The 21,369-nt window shown below is 39.3% G+C and overlaps 1 protein-coding gene across 2 annotated transcripts in view; it reads right to left on the reverse strand.

Annotated features, from left to right (window-relative positions):
- MET (MET proto-oncogene, receptor tyrosine kinase) overlaps window positions 1-16,731 on the reverse strand; it is a 94,920-nt gene extending 78,189 nt beyond the window's left edge. For both annotated transcript variants that reach the window (XM_023544579.2, XM_023544580.2), the window contains exon 1: window positions 15,519-16,731. In XM_023544579.2, the coding sequence (XP_023400347.1) occupies window positions 15,519-16,721 (1,203 nt within the window). In that variant the 5' untranslated portion in view covers window positions 16,722-16,731. The remainder of the gene's footprint in view (window positions 1-15,518) is intronic.
- Window positions 16,732-21,369: the final 4,638 nt, after the last annotated feature.

Raw genomic sequence — 21,369 nt, forward strand, 5'->3', positions numbered from 1 at the left:
GTGGCCACAGTAGGGGTGGTATTGAAAAGGCCTTTCTTTTACCTTCTTTTTCCTTAACCCATGCACCATTTTCAGTTGGCGATCATGTATTGTGAAAGTGGAAATCTGAGAATTCCAAACGGAAACGTTACAGGAGGGTGTCTTTACTGCCACCGCTGCTTGATCACGTCACAGAAGGTGTTGCCTAAATTACCTCATACAGACAGTATCACCCACTCAAAGGTGAAACCCTTAAGAAGCAGAGAAGTTGGTCCCTCTTTTCCTTTTTTCAGGGCTTTAATTCTATTTTCCCAATTTTAAGCACAAAGCTCTGGGATTCCTATCTATTCATCCTTACTATTTTGATATTTTCTTCTCCTTTGACTTGTATACCCCTTTGTTCTTCTGCTTCATCTTCATCCCAAGCTCATGGATGGGGGTGGTGGTGGTTGTGTTTCTAAGTGTGTGTGTAAGGAAGGCATAGGTGACGGTGAGTGGAACTTTACAGCTTCTCTTCAATGCTAATTTAATTCCTGGAAACTCCCCAATTCCAGAAATTAGTTTTTAGAGATTTTGGGGAGAGCATGGAAGACTGTTCTGTCTGAAAAATTATTTGTAATAGTCAGCATTCTATTATACTACTTGAACTATGGGGTTTTGTCATATTATTTATTCATTTGATAAATATATATCTTGTTCAAGCTGTTGTGTTAAGAAAGGGGCATGTGGAGATAAAAATCCCCCAGTCCAGGGATGGATTACCCGATAAGCAAGGTATGCACAGGCTTATTTGTGCTTACCTACTAATCTGTAGTGCACAATTTCACATGGGTTTCACCCAATAAACCCACGTGAAATTGTGCACTACAGATTAGTAAGTAAACACAATTAAGCCCATGCATACCTTGCTTACTGGTTAATCTACCCCTGCCCCAGTCCGTATTTTTAAGGGGCTGTCTTGGTCATGGAAACCCTGGTGGCGTAGTGGTTAAGTACTACAGCTACTAACCAAGAGGTCGGCAGTTCGAATCCCCCAAGCGCTCACTGGAAACTCTATGGGGCAGTTCTTCTCTGTCCTATAGGGTCGCTATGAGTCAGAATTGACTCGATGGCAGTGGGTTGTTGGGTTGGTCTTAGTCATCTCGTGCTGCTATAACACAAATACTACAAGTAGATGGCTTTAACAAAAATAAATTTATTCTCTTGCACTCTAGTAGGCTACAAGTACAAATTCAGGACGTAGCTCCAGGGGAAGGCGTTCTCTCTCTACTGGCTCTGGAAGAAGGTCCTTGTCATCAATCTTCCTCTAAACTACGCGATTCTCAGTGCAGGGACCCCGGGTCCAAAGGATGTACTATTCTCCTGGCTCTTGTTTCTTGGTGGTATGAGGTTCCCTTATCTCTCTGCTTGATTCTCTCTTTTGTATCTCAAAAGAGATTGGCTAAAGACACAACCTAATCTTGTAGATTGGGTCCTGCCTCATTAATATAACTGCCCCTAATCCCACCTCATTAACATCATAGAGGTAGGATTTACCACACATAGGAAAATCACATCAGATGACAAAATGGTAGACAACCACACAATACCGGGAATCATGGACTAGGCAAGTTGACACACATTTTGGGGGACACAATTCAATACATAACAGGAGCCAATGAGGGAAACCAGTGAGCAGATTACAACCGAGTGTGGTAAATGATATGGCAGAAATGAGCAAAAGATGCTACTGAGTACTCAGGAAAGGAAGTTAACCTAGAATGGGGGATGAGGTGAAATCCAGAGAAGGTTTCCCGGGGAAGGAAATGGCTGAGTGGAGTTTTAAGGATAGGAAAGAACAAAACTTGACAAAATGAGCATGAAAGGAAATTTGAGGCAGTTGAAGGGAAAAGGTGTTAAGGTAGAGTCAAGACGAAGGCTGATGAATTCTGGAAACTTTAGGAATGACAGGCTGAGATTGGAGAAGGGTGGCAGTGGCGTGCTGGAGCTAGATCATACCAGCTTGCAAGAGCTGATTGTGAACGTCTTGTTCCAGTCCTGCTCAGTGACCTCCCCTTGATAATTTGAAATTGGCATCATGGAAGTATTTACACTGCAGAAATTGGTAAACACTACAGATCAGGGTTTCTACCCTCCCTCCTCCTCGAGTTAAACATTTACCCACTGCCATCGAGTTGATTCATTTACCAGCAAGCATATCACTGGTTGTAAGAGAGGACCAGGAGACACCCAGAGCCAAGATAGGAAAGTTCTTGAATATCATACCAAAGAGTGGATTTTACTTTGAAACCACTGAGGAAGCCTCAAATTATTTTAAGGGAGGCAGTTACACGAATGGGTTTACTTTTGAGAAAGATTACTCACTCTGGCAGCAGTATGGAGACAACTAGATTGGCTGGGGACGAGGATTGAGCTAGGGACATCTACTTTTACTGGCATCATTTTCAATAGCTAATAAAGCAAAACCTGTCTGGAATAATAACATCCAACTTTGTGTTTCTGCTTTGTGTATACTGTATACAGGAGCAGTAAAGACTTTAAAAAAAAAAAAATTCATACATACCATAAATAAAACGGGGTTTTATGTTGAATAAGGAAGAGAGAGAGACTGAGCTAGAGTGTGCTAAGAAGAAGGCTTGGATATAGGCTGAAGAATTCCTTGGCAATATTAAATTTCTTGATTAAATAGGTGTTGTTAATTGCATCCAAACCAGCAGCTGAGTAAGGTGCTTAAGAAAGTCTTAAATAAGACTGGTGCAAAGAACATCAACATTGGTTAATGAGTGAGAGAGGTTGTGTAAACTATTACTTAATCTCAATTGAGGGTTTTCTGAGCCACTGGGGAACTGGGTTGAGGCTGACAGGCAAGAATAAGGTTAGAAGGAAACAGAATATTAAACAAACAATGGTTCAGTTTAATTTGTGATCTACCCATAGCTCTGAGTGTAGAACAAAAGCCTATTGACAAAAAAGGTAAAATGAGGCTATGACAATGTTGTTATTAAAGTAATTGTCCACCCATTCACTGGAACAGAGATTTTATTATACATGGGTAGAAAAAACAGGAAATCTGTTTCTTGACTATTTTATGACCCCCAGCATATAGTATTAAATAAGGGCTGGGAGTTATAATAGCAGGGTCCATGCATGCAGCAAGTGAAGGGAAAGCCAACATCTTCAGGTTTTAATATCTAAAGCTCACACAAATACTAAATTAATATTTACTTGTAAAAATTTGGGTATTTACTTTCCAAACATTTCATAATCCTTTCGCATGAGTTCATCTGCATTCAATTGAATTCTTATCGCTACGGTCATAAGACACCCAATATCATATAGTTACACCACAGTTACCCTAGATCCCAGAATAATTTGGTGCTTTCTCTTTCTTTTTTTTTTTAGTAGAGAACTTTTTCTCCTGTCAGATGTAGTCAAGTGTTGGTCTGTATTTTTCTATGACCTATAACTGTGCCACAAATAGGGAACTTCAGACTTTGAATGCCGAGGTGAACATGTTGTCCTGTACAGAATCTACTAAAAACAAATGGAGACAGGAGAAGAGGCATGTGGCAATTAGCACACCATCATGCCACATGCTCAGCCTAAAAACCTGAAATTGTTACTCATGTGTTCATAAGTATTTGATTCTAAAAAATCTAGACAGAAAATATCAGAATTACGATCACAGTTCACCATAGTATGACATTACTTTTTTTAGCAAGCATATATTTCAATCCTCTTTGTATATGTCAAAGCCTTTCAACCTTATGAAAGTTTTACTTACTACTGGTAACCATTACTTATATATTGCTCATCATTTTGCAAATATTCATTAACATCCTTAATATTCGGCCACTAAGAAATTGATCTTGGGTTTGTCCAACTCTGCTTGGAATCAACACCTTTCCTATGACTATTCTGAATATGACAGCGAGTTTAGTTGAGAGTGAGGAAAACTGCTCATTTTTTTCTCACATTGGCTCTAGATAAACCCAACGCCACAGACGCTTTTCAAGTTAGAAACACTTCTCAATTACTCTTACTAATACAGTTACTGATTCTTGTTTGCCACGATGTTGGGGCCACAAATAAGCTTACGTTATTGAACCATCAGCTACATTATATGCTATTATAGACTCCTCCTCTTTATCCATTTAATCCAGTTCCTTAAGTACCAGAATCACCTGCCTGGACCGCATATTCTCCCCTATTATTGTATTTTAGGACATTTCCAGAGTCCTGGGCCCTCTCATATTACCGAATATATGAAGAAAAACAATCTTACCTCCCGGGTTATCTTTGTTTTATATAACCACTGCATACACTGTACTCTTATAAACAACCTCTTGCACTCCAGCTTCTGGTCACCTTACTGGAAAATAAATAGTCTTCTGCCTGTAATTACAGCCTCAGGAAGGGGCAAGCCAGTGACCTCGCTGACTTGTAGGCACATGAATAGTAAGCCCTGAAGATTAAATGCCTCCTCTTCCCTGACCTTGTCTTTTTCCTTGGCAAACGCCACCTCTTTCTTGGCCAAAGGAAAGTGAACAAAGAGAAGGTGGCTATTTCTTTCGGTTCCCAGAGAAGTCCTCATACATATTGTTACACCTGGATTTCAAGTCTTCACAATTTGTGGAGATGGCAAAAACGTTGTTTTTTAAGACCCAGTCAGAGAAATGCATCCGTAGTTTTATCAAGAACTTTTATCTAAACACTTCAGCAACTGAGATGTTCTCCATTTACTGTGTAAATACATAGCTTTCTTTTGGAAGACAAAATTTTTTATCAAATGAAAATCAGCATCTGCAAAGCATATGCTTAAGTACAAAGAAGCATGACAAAGTACTTGCCCTCTAAGAACTTAAGCTTATTTAGACATTTGCGTGATTTTTCATGCACACATACCCACACAACCAAAACCAGCTGCAATGGAGTCAACTCTGACTTATGGCAACTCTATGAGTGTCAAAGTTCAGCTGTGCTCCATAGGGCTTTCAACAGCTGATTTTTCAGAAGGCTGCCAGGCCTTTCTTCTTAGGTGCCTCTGGGTGGACCCGGACTTCCAACTCTTCTGTTGGAGCCTAGCGCGTTAACCATCTGCACCACCCAGAGGCCCTGTGTGTATGTGTATATAAACACGATTAAAATTAAAGAGAAAGGCAAAATATGCCTGCAGCTAGAGGGAAGAAACTTGCCTATAAATTAAAAAAAAATTAGCACAATATAAAGATGGCACTAGCTAGTCAGCACACACTTGTACACTCAGTAGATGCCCATGACAATCTTGTGAGTCCCCAGGAGCACTTCTCATTTGGCCCTTATGCCACATGACTCTCATGAGAAGGAAATGGTCTAAAAATGGACACAACTGTGCAGAGTAGAGTCAACAGATACAGAGAGACAATGTGATTTGGGGCCACCTCAGCATCACCTTCCCTTGGATTCTACTAACTTCTAGAATTTTGATAGTTTCAAAACAGCTTTATTCTGTGTGTTCTTGGATTTATATTATTCTTTTTACGTTTGATTCTAAAAGGTATCTAGATAGAAAATACCAGAATTATGATCACAATTCACTATAATATGACATCATTTTTTTTAGCACACATATATTTCAGTCCTCTGTACATGTCAAAAACCTTTCAATCTTACAGTTTTACATATTATTAGTAACCACTACTCGTCGTTTTGCAAATATTGATTAATACCTTTTATTATATTATTCTATTTGCCATATAACTTATTGTTAGCAGGACAATACCCTCCACACCCAAGTGGGAAAAAAAATGATTTCCCGACCAACAGGGACCTAGCTGTTGGCCACAGAAAAAGGGAGAAGGGGACAATAAAGAAACAACGTGGACTGATCGGAGAAATACCTATTTTCAGAGGAGGTGATTAAGGTGACAAGCTATGGGAGGCAGTGAGGGGAAGTGCTACCTAAATTAGGTCCTTGGCAGCTACCTCACAATGTCCACACTACCTTCTTCATAATAAGAACCACATCATGGAAAGTAACTTAATTCCTTTAGAAATCAAAAAATAAACCAGGGAAGTTTAAACATATTGACCATTATTTGTTTTTTTAAACAGGAACTGTTAAAAAAAAAAAAGCCCAAGTGCTATCTCTTGTAAAATGTTTTTGAAAGTGTAAAATAATACACAATCATGGCTAGAAAACACTTTCAAATGCTGCTTAAACCCAGCACCATGCAGTTAAGACAGAAAGCTTTTGAAATTGGTAACATTTCTTAGCTTAATAAATATTGGCTGTATGCTTGCCCGTATACTAAAGACATATTGCTTTTTCTGAAATTTCAAACTTTATGTCAAAAGTTAACTTTCAGCTTTGTGTAAAATTTTAAATCTCACCTCTCAGGGCTGCCTTTTCTAACCATACTGCTGAATTTAGATGTTTTTGCTCATTCGTATTCACAGATATTTATTTCCGTCACAACATATTTCATAAGTTATCATGTATTTGTCACTGTAATTGTTTATTGTCATCTCCTCCATCTTCTGTATGTTTCACGAAGACAAGAACCATGCCTATCTCGTTCACCACTATAATACCAGCAGGGTTAGGCTCTTAATAAATATCTGTTGAATTTCTTATTGAATCTTGGTTGTCTAAATAAAGCCTTTCCTTCTGACTCTTGCTGAACAATGATTACACATTTCTGGTCATTTTATGCACTAAATAAAATGGTCAGGCTTCTAGCCCTTGACTTAAAGTAATAAGAAGAAAGAATAAGCACGTAATGTAATTAGCTTAAAATAAATGGAAAATCTTGCACATTTTATTGTCAAGATAATTTTTAGAGATATTCGTTTTTGCTATTGACTGCCACTGCATCAGTGCTTGTAATCTGCTTAGTGCATTAGCGCTAAATATTATTGATTCACTCAGAGCTAACGTACCAATTTAATCTTTGCATTTTTCCCATTTCCTGGGCACCACTGCACATATAGTTTAGTTAGTGGACCGGTGGCTAAATGCAAGTGTTAATCTGATTTTAAATTTAAAATGCCATTAGAAAATTTAATATCATACAGATTACACTTTTCGGGTACACAAATACAAATTCTAACAAATCATGAAGAACTCACGTATTTTGAGTTGACAACTCTGTAAACTTAATTTCCATAAAATCATCTCTAAAAAGAATGCTTTACAAATCAAAACTGACCTTAATTTACCCTTTTTACCTAGGGCACTGTTTGAAATATCACCTACCATCTTAATGTCCTTTGATGGATGAATATTTTGGTGATTTACTCAAAAGAGACAACTGAAGTCAGACTTCAGTCTGAATTCATAACATAGTTATGTCATCCATAAACCATTTTCTCCCATTTGTGAATGAACATCAAGAGTGATTAAAACAAACACTTATCCTACATTAGTGTGCGTTTGTAAGACATGTTTCTGTCCTCTTGCTGAAAGACTAAGGAATGCTTTTGAAGTATACACGGTAGACACACTTCATCTGCTCCAATGTTCGCCTAGGCCTGGGATGAAATGCAGTAAAGCTCTTCCCCAGGGCTTTTAGGATAGGAAGGCAACACTGCTCAGCAAGTAATTCATATGCAAATAAACCTACTTGGAACATTTTAGTTAGAAAAAATTAGCAGACTGGACTGTAGCCAGGATCCTAGAACCACTTACTACTTTCACTTTTATAGAAAAAAGAAATCAAGGGAGTTTTAATGACTTCAAGAGTAGCTGAGCCCTGATAAACGGGTCCTTTTTCAGCCCTCACTGGCTGCTGGAGATGTGACTTGCAGCACATATCTAGGCACTGAGTCATCTCGGGCTCCGTGTGCCCACTGAATGAATGTCTCTGCCAACCCATGAATAAGCAACGGCAGAAATTCCTAGTGGGTCTTCTATCCAAATTTTGACAGGTCCTCATTCTTCTTCTTAGAGTGAGGGGATAAGAATTTAGGGTGGGATGGCTACTGATAAGATATGAATGTAACACCCCAAATGTGAAATATTATTATGAGTAAAAAATCCATTCTTATTCAAGGAGATTAATATCCTTATCAAAATGCAAGATCCACGTGGTTCCAGAGTCTCTAATCATGTAGTATGGTAATGAAAATATGTATCAGAGCAGTTGCTTTAAATTTTTATTAACATTTTGGCTTTTCCATAACCAACTTTAAGTTTTTATTTTTTTTTGCATGAACTCTGTATTTCCTACAACACTTTTACCAAACAAATCCCTGTCTAGTAATCAACTACTTAAATAAAACACAGGTCATACCACCTGCTTAAAAGACATTCAGACGAATGAAGAATTAATTTAAAATGCAAGTGACACAGAGTTAACTCGCAATTACTCACACAAGCGGGAGGTACTATCAGTCATATCATGAATCAATATAACCCACAGGTAAAGCCGAACCACATTTTTGGTGACAGTCTCAGTCTCTCTACTGGGGGCGGGGTATGAATAAGTAACTTTATTCATGCCTTTCCTTTTCCATCCTTTTCCTGGGGTGGGTCTGTGACTAAGCACGAAATGGTTTACGATGGGGTTAGCAGGAGGAAGGGAAAAAGGCAAAAGGCATTAATGGTTCATTCCGTAACATGTTTTCCAATACTCCAGGGTGTGCCCAATGATCTCAGAGAGTGTTAAAAAATTCTGGAAAGAAAGCAACTTTAAATTATTTTAAGAAAATAATGCAATCTGCCACTTTTCATGGGAAAGGGGTAGCATGGAGTATTTAAACAAATGAATGAGGGTGCACTGACTCCTCATGCCTGGGACAGAATAAGGAAGAGTCTGTAGAAAAAGGAATCAAGTGTAAAATTACCAATGAATTTCTATTTAGATTGGGGGGGAAAAAAAAGTATTATATTGAATCATTATACCTCGAGGATTTTCTTCCTTAAAAGATTTTGCTTCAGAAGCTATTACATTTGGAATATGGCCAAGATATCTAATTTTTAGGACTGGAGGGCTGTCTAATATCAAATGTAAAGAATCCTCAATAGCATTTTTCATACAGGTTAATATTTTCTCATTTCTGGGCAGGGGGACTTAAAATAAAATCCTTGAAATCTGACTTCACATTTTTCATCCCTAATAACCAATATATTCTCTTGAGAGTGCTAGATTGTTTAAATAAGACATGCCAAAACAGTATAATTACATGGATGTTATTTGCAACATTGCCTCCACATTCACAGTTCAAATGGTGTGGGAGATTATAGATACATGGCCTATAAAGAGTTATAAATCTTTGTTTATTTTATTAAATATTGCGAGACATGCCCTGAGGATGAGAGATCAATAATGATCCTTGTGGTTTCCTGATGGAAGACTGCAATTATTTTCTTCCATTACAACTTCAATGCAACCCAATTTTACTCATCTATCATCTTTATAATAGTAATAAAGAAACATCACTGTATGTTTATTTTTCTGTCTATTCTTATTACTTCTTGTTTGCATCTTGTTTGGATTTTAGTTCTCATTTAAAACTGTTCTAATCACTTTTCTCTCCTCCTTTGATGGCTCTGCTATGGTGACCTTTTAACTTTGGCGCTGTTTGAAACAAAGATGGAAAATTACTACTTAGTTTCCTTTATTTTGGGAAACAGTTGGCTAGTCTTTGAATTTGAGTATAAATGATATTTTAAAAGAAGGAAGTTTGATACAAACAACTTATGAGGTGAACTTTTTCTAAAGCTGCGTTATCAACAAATTCTTAAATGAATGCAAAATATGACTTAAGTACATAAACATAGTATCTTTTAGTGCCATAGGCAGTCAGAATAGAAAACTGGGGAAAAGAGCACATCTTATACATTTTATTTTGATTCAACTGCCCTCACTCTACCCCAACACTCCCCCCCCCACCCCTTTTTCTGAAGTCTTACATCTTAAGAAGGTTTTACACATATTAAGCATTACGGAGGCGGGTAACTCATAACAAGTAGGGATGGAAGTGAAAGGCCCTCACAAGCAACAGAACCGGAATGTGCCTCTTCCAGAAAACCACCTAATAATTGGAGTTTGCCTTTCTTTACACTAGTATTCCTTACAGAAATTGTTGCTATTTATTACGTACCAAGGACTAACATTATTCCAGTTGTCCACAATAGTCCTGCAAGAAGGAAAATGAGCCAGGAGAGTTAAATAATGCTCTCATGCTCCTACAGGTAGAAATGGCCACACAGTTAGGAAATGGTAGAGCCCAGATTTAAACCCAGATCTCTTTGACTTCTCATTCTGGTAGGCCATGATGCCTCCGTAACAGCTTTATTTATGGTGCTCTTATTGTGCTAGGTATTTTAAATACATTATTCCAAACTTTCACAAAACCTTGTGAAGTAGGTATTATGATCTGCATGTTTAAAATGAGGAGACTGAGGCTTTAAGAAGTTGAGGAATGTGGAAGGAACTACACAGTTTCTATACAGTAAGCCAGGGCTTGAACCCAGCTCTGTCTAAGCCCAAATTGCATGCTTACCCCCTTCACTGATCAATGGTTGGTCATTAAAACCTATCTGTGAAAATATCTGCTACAAGTGTACTTTTATTCTTTTCAGATGCTCACGCACAGAGCAAAACCTTGATAACAGGATTGCAAGAAGACTGGGCTAATGTGATAATCATATCTTCTGGGTAAAAGATATTTCAAGAGTCCTTTTTTATTTCCACTTTGATTAAAAATCTTTCTAAAATGTATTATCCTACTTCCCTTAGTAAGTATACCATAATTTAGGGAGCAGGATCTTTGCTGATTTGAAGATTTCAAAAAAAAAAAACTCCCCTATTCAATATTGATTTTCATTCGCAGGAAATTGGGCCAATGTGTACTGATTGTATTTTTTTCCCTAGAATAATTGTCATGTTAATAAATCCCTTGATATGAAACTCCAGTTGAAAATTCCAGTTAATTTGTTTAAAATTAACTGTATTTTTAATACTATGTAAACCCAAATATAAACCCACTGCTGTCGAGTTGATTCTGACTCATTGTGACCCTATAGGAGAGGGCAGAACTGCCCTACAGGGTTTCCAAGGAGCAGCTGGTGGATTCAAACTGCCAACCTTTTGGTTAGCAGCTGATCTCTTTACTGGTGTACCACCAGGGCTCCTAATATAAGGTGAGATTTTTTTTCCCCCCAAATCTGGGGCTGTACAAAATCTCCACATTATGGGACATTTTCTAAATTACTTTATTCTGAACAACATGCTGATTTGGAAATATGCATTAGCTTGAAACAACTTCAACCAATACTAATGTAGGATGCTTATAGAAGTTGCCTGATGAATGGTTAAAGAAGGAGGTAAAGAAATTTAAGGCAGATTTAGTAATTACTCCTGCGTGTATAATCTCATAGTCCTAAGTGCTGGAAGTTACTGTAAGCAAACCTTTCAAGAATCACTTTTAGAAGCAATGCAGTAAATAGCTACATCATGAAGATCAAGAACATACACACGTACAGAACAACTGGTATAATCCGCTATACTAATCTGACACGAAGGAGTGCCAGTGGCTTGCCATAGTTTCCAGAGATGGCATCATATGTGGAGTCAGAGCTGTGAAACTCAAATGACTTATAAGTGAATACGATGTGTTCTGCACAACTATCAGATGACTCAAGGGCTTCTTTAATGCTGGCGACAACACGAGAAGATGAATGTGTGAAAAGTTTGCACAGAACTGTTTCATGAAACGTTTAAGTGGGAAAAGTGACATAATCTGTCATCTTAAATAAGAAGGATATAAGCGTTTGGCTGTTAACCAAAAGGTTGGCAGTTCGCATCTACCAGCTGCTCCTTGGAAACCCTATGGGGCAGTTCTACTCTGTCCTGTGGGGTTCTTTTTTTTTTTTTTAAGCTGACATTTGACTATTTCCTCTATATCCCAAAATTATTCAAAAAAATTTTTTTTTATAGATCTCAGCAAGCAAATAAGGGATAGCTTTATTATATATACGGTTGTGTTAAATTCACGGATACACAGTTATCCAAAATCTTCAAAAAATCTTTGTTTTCCCATTTTCAGAGTAAAAAGAAATTTCCCCACGTCCACTGAGGGAGACGGGCTGCAGAAGGCTGACTAGGTCACCTGGGGCTAGGACTAAGATGAGGAGCTGGCTCACTCACCACAGCTCCGGGAGCAAACATGGGCTTGGTGGCGGATGCTTGGCCCTCGGTGTCTGTGTGCGCACAAAGGAACAAGGGCATCATCAGCTGCTGGGCCAATGGCTGATGCAGCTGACCCCTTTCTGCCTGGGGTGTTAAGCAGCCTGGGAAGGATCACAGCATTAGTTTCTCCAGCAGCTCCAGCAGCCTTTACAATTAAGGCAAAGAGAGCAAAGTCAGAACTGATACACCTGGTCGACCCCCATAATTTAAAAGGTGCTTTCCAGGTACTCTCACTGTCTGTTCCTGTGACACAAATAGGTTTTCTGCACATGGCGGGGAGCTCACGGAGGGTCAGAAAACCCCTTCTGTGGCTGTGCTCACACACTGGACTTGGCAGAAGCACAAACGGAAAGTTACTGCTGTGGCTTTCTCAATCTTGTCTACAGAGCACACTGCAGTCCCTCAAGACATATTTGACCGATTAGATGTCAATAACAAAACTACGACAAAGTTTGGTCTGTTCACCAAACTTCATGCCAAAATAAAGACTCAGTTCCAAGAAATTTCTAGAAGGGTCGCCTGATGTCTTGCCAAATAAACTTGCCAAGACAAAATGGAGTTGTCTCATTGCTTAGTCTTTCCAAACTGGTTTGATTGTGTAAATCACTCCGTTTTTGTGTGACTTGGAAACACTGGTGGCGTAGTGGCTAAGCACTATGGCTGCTAACCAAAAGGTCAGCAGTTCGAATCTACCAGGCGCTCCTTGGAAATCCTATGGGGCAGTTCTGCTCTGTCCTATACGGTTGCTACGAGTCAGAATCGACTTGAGGGCAATGGGTTTGATTTTTTGCTTTATGGCTCTAGGTGCCTTCATTTTAAGAGGAAGCTGGGAAATAATTATATGCTGATTATTGGAACAATCTGATGTCTTTCTGTGGACGGGGCATATGAAAACAGAGAATGTGCGTAGTCTCAGTCTCAGAAGAATTTTGATCTTTAGTAACCAGAGAAGATAAACAGGCAAATAGAGGAGATTTAAAGGTATCTGCCTCTGGGGAATTGGGCCAGTGCAAAAGTTGGCTTCTCCTGTAAGAAGACTATGTTGGCAATTTCCATCTTGTTTCCCACAAGAATTTTTGCGATGGGAGTGATTAATGGTTTCAGGTGTGGCTAGTTCATTTTGGGTATTTTTTTCTGGATGAAAAAACTGACCTGAATTTCACCGGGAAATCTTGCCTCATTATTCCCCTTGGAACAGTGAAGTCAAAAGGGCAGGATAAAGTTCAAGCATGTTTTGAAATTTCTAGAATTGATAAGTATTTTTACATCTGGTGGCTGAAATGTACAAAATAAAACACTGAGATAAGATATCAATATACCCTCATAAGCAAAGTGTCTTTTAATTTTTAACAGAACAAGATTTAAATAGCTAAGCCATGTGCTCTAGAGCCCCAGGGAAATTCCTAAAAGACACCTTTTAAACTTGTGTTTCTGAAGCAACTTATTGGATGCAGGAAAAGTATTTTCTGTGTAATGTTATTAATACTACACCTCCATTTCCTAATTCCAGGTTTCTGAAAGTCCTAGTTTTCCTTTCATTCTTTAGAATTTTCTAGTGAAGAAAAAGGTCAGCCTCATGAGAATTCCATTACAGAGTTTGTGACATACATTAAACTCACGCAGGGAGAAATAAGTCTTAGTTGGGATATCTGTGTATTTATATTATGTACATTCACAGACCTTGGGGGAAGGAAGGGATTATTTCTTTAATTCACTAGAAGATGAATTTACTTTCTCTGAAATATTTTTCTAGCTTCACAAAACAGTTTCCTAAAATTTCCATCCACGGGAAGTATCCCAGACATTTAAACTCAGCAAAAGTGAACCACACGTTTCTAAATTCATATGCCCTTGGCACCCCTCTGCAAATTACATATACTTTCTGTTATCAAGAACACGTTTAATGTTCTTCCTGTTTGCAGTTACAAGCTTTATTACTTAGATTGAAAAGTGCTATAGTGAGTGAGACATACCTTTCCAAAGTCAAATGGTCTTTAGAAAAGCTAGGCTAGTTGTTCATCCTGGTATGATCGCCAGAGGCCATGAAGTTAGGAGGTACAACCAGGTCCATATCCTCAAATCTGGGTCCAAGCTAAGGAAGCCCATGGCTACAATAACTCTGAATTTGGTGCTCTCCCTCTGATACCAAGTGATCTGATAACTAGCAGTATAAACTCTCTGGGTATAGCCAGCAGACAATCAGTCTAAGGCTTTTAGTATATCTAAATAAAAGCAACCAAGAATTTTCCTAACACTTCCTGTGAAAATGCCATTTTACATAAGAACAAATAATCATCAATCAAGTATATTTACATTTATAAATATCAAATACCAACTAGGTAAAGAGTACCAAACTAGAGCTTGGTAGATACATGGCTATTCAAGAAGGAAGCCCATGATTAAATTCAAGATCCAAAGGAAGGATTTGGGAGCAAAAATCTCCTTCCTACTTTTCTAGGTTATTTAGAGAAGTATATTGTTGTTGTTGTTAGCTGTCATAGAGTTGGCCCCTGACTCATGGTGGCTCCATCTACAACAGGATTGGATTGCTGTGATACACAGGGTATTCACTGGCTGATTTTTTGGAAGTAGATCTCCAGGCCTTTCTTCCCAGTCTGTTTTAGTCTGGAAGCTCCACTGAAGCCTGTTTAGCCTCACAGCAACACGCAAGCCTCCACTGACAGATGGGTGGTGGCTGTGCTGGGGTACACTGGCCAGGAATCAAACCTGGGTCTCCTGCATAATATATATATATATAAATAGAAGGTGAGAATTCTACCACTGAATCACTACTGTCCCTGAGAAGTATATTAGCTAATTTAAAAATATTTAATTTACCAACATTTCAGAAGAGATTATTTTCAGTTACGTCTCTTTCAGTAATGCCCAGATTACAAATCAGTCATTGTATATCAGTGAACAGATGAGGTCTCATAAAGAAAAAGCCGTCAAAACCCACAATTAACTTGAGTATCTCCTTCTAAACGTTGCAAAGATTGCATTAGGATCTCAAAAACTGTGTCTTATACGATTTACCGTTGTGTTAAAATTTGTGTTAATCTGACCAGAACTACTAATGCTTATATGAGAAATAACTTTAAAAATCTGAAGTGTTGCAAACTTGCAAATCCAAACTGTAAGAAATATTTCATTTTTCTTTTAGTGATCACATTAACTTTTATCAAGCTGTGATTTACTTTTTAAGGAAGATTCAATTTCTAAAATTTTTTGGAATGAATTTATAAACATTTTAGATGAAGATCTTTTATCAGGCATGAAAAAGTCCTTGATAATCTTTTCTAGACTGATACTTATTCTGATCTGTATTCCATAATTTGTAAGTGGGGAATCTGTGTGACTTACCCTATTAAAGCAGTGTTCATGGTTGGGTCCATAAAAATGCTGGAGACATCTCACATTGTTTTTGTTGACAATCTTGTTGAAGAAGTCATTGACATATTTGATTGGGAATGCACAGACGGCAGATCGATTCATTGGTTCCGCTGAATCTAGCTTGCTTTGTGCGAACACCCCATAGAGAATGTCATCATCTGGGAGGGCACCTATTTGCTTAGCGAGATAGGCCCCAGGCTTACTGACGTAGGCAGCCTGAAGGATATTAAACACCTCCTCCCTGGCTGACCTCTTCCTTCTCTTCTCAGTGAGAATACACTCCAGAGGCATTTCCATGTAGGAATGCAATCCAGAGTCTACAGAACAGAACCTGATGATTCTTGTGTGAAAGGTCTGAGATTCTAGAGTTTCCCGTTGGACAGTCAAAAAGTAAATAAACTGGTTGTGTTTGAAGGCATGGACATACTTAATGGGGTACGAATCTCGGAACTCAGGTAGAACATCAATATAGGACTGGTCCGTCAAAAACTTAAATCCATCTTGCGTTTCCTTTAGCCTTCTCACCGATATCGAATGCAATGAATGATCTGGAAGGTAGGAAGAATTGACAGTATTACCTACAAAGAAGTTGATGAACCTGTCCTTCTCGGTAAGTAGGACTTTGGTTCCCAGAGCGCTCACCACGCAGTCAGGACACTTGCTGGGCTCCTCGTCTGCCTGTGGGGAGTACATGCAATGCACCTTCGAGTGTATGTCAGCAGGATTATCAGGTGGTAGGACGTGCCGCTGGCAGGTCCCCCTGTTGACGCTGCCACAGGTAATGAGTTGGTCATCATAGTATGTGTCAACAAGCAGGGCCATGTTGATGTTATCTTTCCAAACACTACCTGATAAATTGGCTTTGCTACTGCAGTCCTGACACGGCAAACAATCTGGGTGCTCCAACACGGGCCCGGTCTTGTACTCAGCAACCTTCTGGAGGTCTTTGTCATTTAGAACATAAATGTTGTTAATGGCACCAAGGAAAATGTGATGCTCATGCAAAACGACGTTCTGGATGGGTGTGTCTGCAGTGAAGTTGGGAAGCTGATACTTCATGTTCACATTCATCTTGGACTTGGCAAGTGCCTCTTCACACTCCCCATGGCTCTTCCGCACCAAGGTAAACAGGAGCACAAGGACACCAGGTGCAAGCACAGCAGGGGCCTTCATTGTGACAAGGTTATCTGCCAAAATACATTCAAGGTGAGTGCAGTTTAGTTGTCAGTAGAGGTAAAAACTGTAGAACTATACCAGTTAAGCTATTAGGAATAAAGCTTCCTAACTGGATTTTTTTTTTACTTAGGGTGAAAACAAAAAACTCTAGCTGGGTTCACATAAAGATGCATTGTACACTTGGACATGACTCCACATAGTTTAAATTTAGAACTCAAGCCATGAACGAGTAATTTTAGAGAACCATTATGTGATGCAAACAATGTTCTGTATTAAGACCATACAGCAACTAAGTGAGACTCATGCAGCCATCAGATAAGTAACATAACACGTTTCTTTCTTAACCACTTGCCAGTTGTTGAATGTGGTATAGTATCTGTGGTTAATGACTATGTTGATATTTAAACTTTCTCAGTCAAGTAAAGGAATTGCGGTTCAGATTAATTTATTCTAGATATCACAGCAGGCATTGTTTCCTTGGGAGCATGTAGAATTACTAGGCTAAATTTAGCTTCCTTTTGGAAGAAAACAATCATAAATTCTAGAAGCAATACGATCACATACTGTTTATGGGATTTAGTGTCGCGGAGGAAAGGTATGGTTGTGATTTGGCAATAGTCAAGCTATTATTTCAGATAGACAAATATTTAATGTAAGATCCCTGGGAGCCTAAAATTAAACAAGATGAAAACATGTAAAATAAAATAGAAACTCCAGGACTAAAGTCGTAGAACTATTTCTTAGGGAAAAACAACACATTGTTCATTACCAAGTCAAAAAAAATTTAGTAAAAGGAAAATATTTCTACTAAGAAACATGAGTGGATTTGTTGTTCAATTTTTTAAAACTTAAAATGCACAAGTATAAACATTATGAATTCTATTTATAACAGACACAGGTAAAACAGTAATTTGGGAAGAAAAGGCCTTAGAACAAATAGAAACTAAATAACTATTGCTTCCCCCCAGCCCTCTCCCTTTTTTTAAAGGATCATGCAGCTGTTAGGACAAAGGGTTTATAACATACTAGGCGTCACCACTATGCTACAGATTAGCACAGAGTCTACAAAACCACAACAGAATTCACTGAGTAAGTATTATGGGCATGGCTCTGTGCTTGCACTATGGGAAATGGAACATGGCCCCTTCCCTTCAATGAGTCTACAATATGGTTGAGAGATGACACACGTGCAGATATATACACTTCCCTGCATCATAACACCCTACATAACACAAACCAAAAGCTATAAGCATCAAGGGAGTAAGATAAGACCCATCTGCGTTTAGGGTTACTAGGATTATTAGAAATAGGGACCATTACATTGTGAGGTTCAAGCGGTAAGAACAATGTCTGTTTGGCTCACCACTATTCCAAGCACCTGGCACAGAGCCTAGGACATACTATGTGTTATATATACATACACGATAAATGATTAAATGAAAATTAAGCCTTAGTTCAAAGTCCCACAGCTGGTAAGTAGAATAGCCAGAATTTGAATCCAAATCTTTCTGACTCCAAATCAAAAGATCATTTGCTGTACTAAACTGCTAAGACTTGGGGGCTTTAGTTATATTAAGAGGTAACAGAAAGTCTTTGAGGGGTTCTGAGCTGAAAAGTCACATATCAACCCAAGGGAATACTCTAGGAAGACAGATCTGGAGGCAAGGTGGCCTATAGCAGGGAAAGCCTGGTGATGGGATGACCAGTTGACAGGCTATGATAATAGACCACGAGGAAGTGATAAGGGCCAGAATCAGAATGGTGGCCCCAAGAATAGAAAGGGAGGGATGAATAAGAGACATATATGAAGAAATAAGATTTGATGCCTAAAAGGGTGGAGTACATAGGAGAGGGTAAAGCTGATAAGCAATCTGTGACAAGTTTCCAAAGTAGGGTAGTCAGCAGGAGGAAGTTAAGCTGAAGACAGGCGCAGATAATAAGTTGGTTTTAAACATGTGGAGTTTGATGCGTCACTGGAAAATGAGTGAAAATGTTCTACCACAGGGATGACTAGTAGATGTCACATGGTTCATCAATTCTGATGGACTGGAAGTAAGTACCTAGAATGAGTGAAGAATGAAAACTTCCAGACAGAGCATTTGTGCCAGGGTTCTGAGAAGGATTCTGAGCAGGAGCTTGTTGCTACTGGGAGAGTGGCAGGATTGATGCATAATGTCTGTCTCGGGTGAGACAGTGGAGGCACGAATGCAAGATATTTGCCATCTTGGAAGTAGGAGGAATGAGAATTTAGAACTCAGTCATGGCGGAGTAACTGGGACTCTAGTTGGAGTAGAGATAAACTTTGAATGTTACACGCATAGAAGTGATGGTTAAAACCAAGTGTGAGCATGGGCATGGAGGGACAAGGTGAAGAAACTGGAGGCAAATGAACCACATCTTGAGTAATGCCCACACAAGACACAAGGAAGGTAAGGTCAGTGAGGCATCAAGACAGCTGATTCTGCACTGCATCACAGAAGCCAGGCAAGGGTCTGAAAAGGAAGATGTGGTTCACACGGAAGATGTGGTTCACACGGAAGAGAGTAGTGTCAAGAGAGTAGTTTCAACTGATTCAATAGTGGTTGTTAGTTGCAATCGAGTTGCCTCCACCTCATAGCAACCTCATAGTGACCTTATGTAGGTTGTTAGTTGCAATCGAGTTGCCTCCACCTCATAGTGACCTTATGTATAACAGAAAAAAATGTTGCCCTGTCCTACGCCATCTTCAAAGTTGTTGGTATGGTTGAGTCTACTGTTGTTGACTATTATGTAGTGCCTTCCAACCTAGGGGCTCATCTTATAGCACTATATTGAAAAATATTCTGTTGTAATCTATAGAATTTTCCCTGGCTAATTTTTTTTTTTTTTTTTAATTTTTGGAAGCAGACTGCCAGGCCTTTCTTTCCAATCTGTCTTAGTCCGGAAGTTTCACTGGAAACTGCCCACCATGGATGACCCTGCTGGTATTTGAAATACCAGTGACATTGTTCCAACCATCACAGCAATACAAGCCACCATAGCAGGACGGATGACCCAGTAAGCAAGGTAAGCACAGGCTTGTGTTTACTTACTAATCTGTAGTGCTTACCTTGCTTACTAAGTCACCTGTCCCTGTCAGGGATTCTGAATTTGAAAAGAGGCTTTGATTCTGTAGGAAGGTACTGTGGGGTTGGGAAAGAGACAGATGCCAGCCGTCCCTAGAAGTGGAATCTTTGATGTGGTGAAAAAATGTGTAACTGTTCACTACAGATGATTTGGTTAAGCAAGGTAAGCATCATGCTTACCTTGCCCATTGCTAATCTGTCCCTACATTACAGTATGACAAACTGACAGACAGATGGTGGTCAATAGCGGTATCAGACCTTAACTTACAAGGGAATGTGTGATGAAGAAGTAGAATGTTGGTGAAAGGAAGGACAAGCAAAAGGCAACAGCAGAGTCAAAAGGAGTTTATTCGTTAAATTATAGGAAAGACATGGCTTATTAGTAGGACTTCTTTCTTTCTATTAATATTTACTGGGTGACTACTAAGGACCAGGCACTGTAGTAGGCACTGGAAATATTAAGACATGGTGCCTTTCCTTGGAAAGGTCACAGCCACTTTATGGAAGCAAATGGTTTCACAAACAGTCATGGGAACACACAGGAAGGGTGACCCACCACACTGGAAATAACACTAGAGTAGAGTCTTGAAGGAGCTGAGTCTTGAAGGAGCTGAGTCTTGAAGGAGCAGAGTCTTGAAGGAGGGTGAGGAATGAAAATTCCTAGCATGTACAGGAATTTGTGCAAAGATACAGAGGCAGGAGAGAGTACATGGCATGGTCAGGAGAGCTGGCAGTTGAGCCTGGAGAAAGGGGAAACCAAAGAGGCAAATGAGACAGGTAAAACACTATTAGAGCAATATTCTAAGGGAACAAGGAGAAGCGTTTCCAAGGGCCCTGAAACATAAAAGTGGTTGCTTTTTCTGAGACGGTAGGAGAGGCTAAGACAACAGATGAAGGGACAGGGGCGTTGAAGGAGTTTGGGGCATATGACCTCAATATTTTTAAAGTAAACTGGATGACATGACCCATCTGCTGAAAGTGATGGATACAGACAATGGACTGGGTGGGACTTCAGGTTGAAAGAGGTTTAGTAGTTATAGCAGGGCACGCAAACTGAGCTCAGTAAGAAATGAATACAAGGGTTGCTTAGAAGCTCTGAGGGCTCCTATAAGATACAATGTTTTGTGACTTCCTCTTCACATTCCTGAGAGGTGGAGAAGCCTGGGCAGAAGGACAAAGGCACAGTGATTTTTCAGGGCCCAAATGGAGGTGTCAGATTGGGGATACAGAAAGGCTACAAAAATGCAGTTGGGCAGGAGGCAAAGAAGCTTCAGTCAGGTAAAGGACTGGAAGAGGTACAAGCCATAATGACAATAACCCCACCAGCAGCAGCATGTACTCAGTCTGTACAATGTGCCAGGAATTCTGCTAAGTCCTCTGATCTCTTCAGAAACAGCCTGTGAAGCAGGTAATATTACTATCTTACTCTTTTAGATGAGAAAACTCGCTAAATGTCACACAGCCAGAACCAGGATTCAATCCCATGTGTGGCTGACAAGAACCCACCTGTGCTCTTAAGTGCCTCCTGAGCTACGGGGAAC

This window comes from Loxodonta africana, chromosome 8 (genome assembly GCF_030014295.1).
Source record: "Loxodonta africana isolate mLoxAfr1 chromosome 8, mLoxAfr1.hap2, whole genome shotgun sequence".
Taxonomy (NCBI): domain Eukaryota; kingdom Metazoa; phylum Chordata; class Mammalia; order Proboscidea; family Elephantidae; genus Loxodonta; species Loxodonta africana.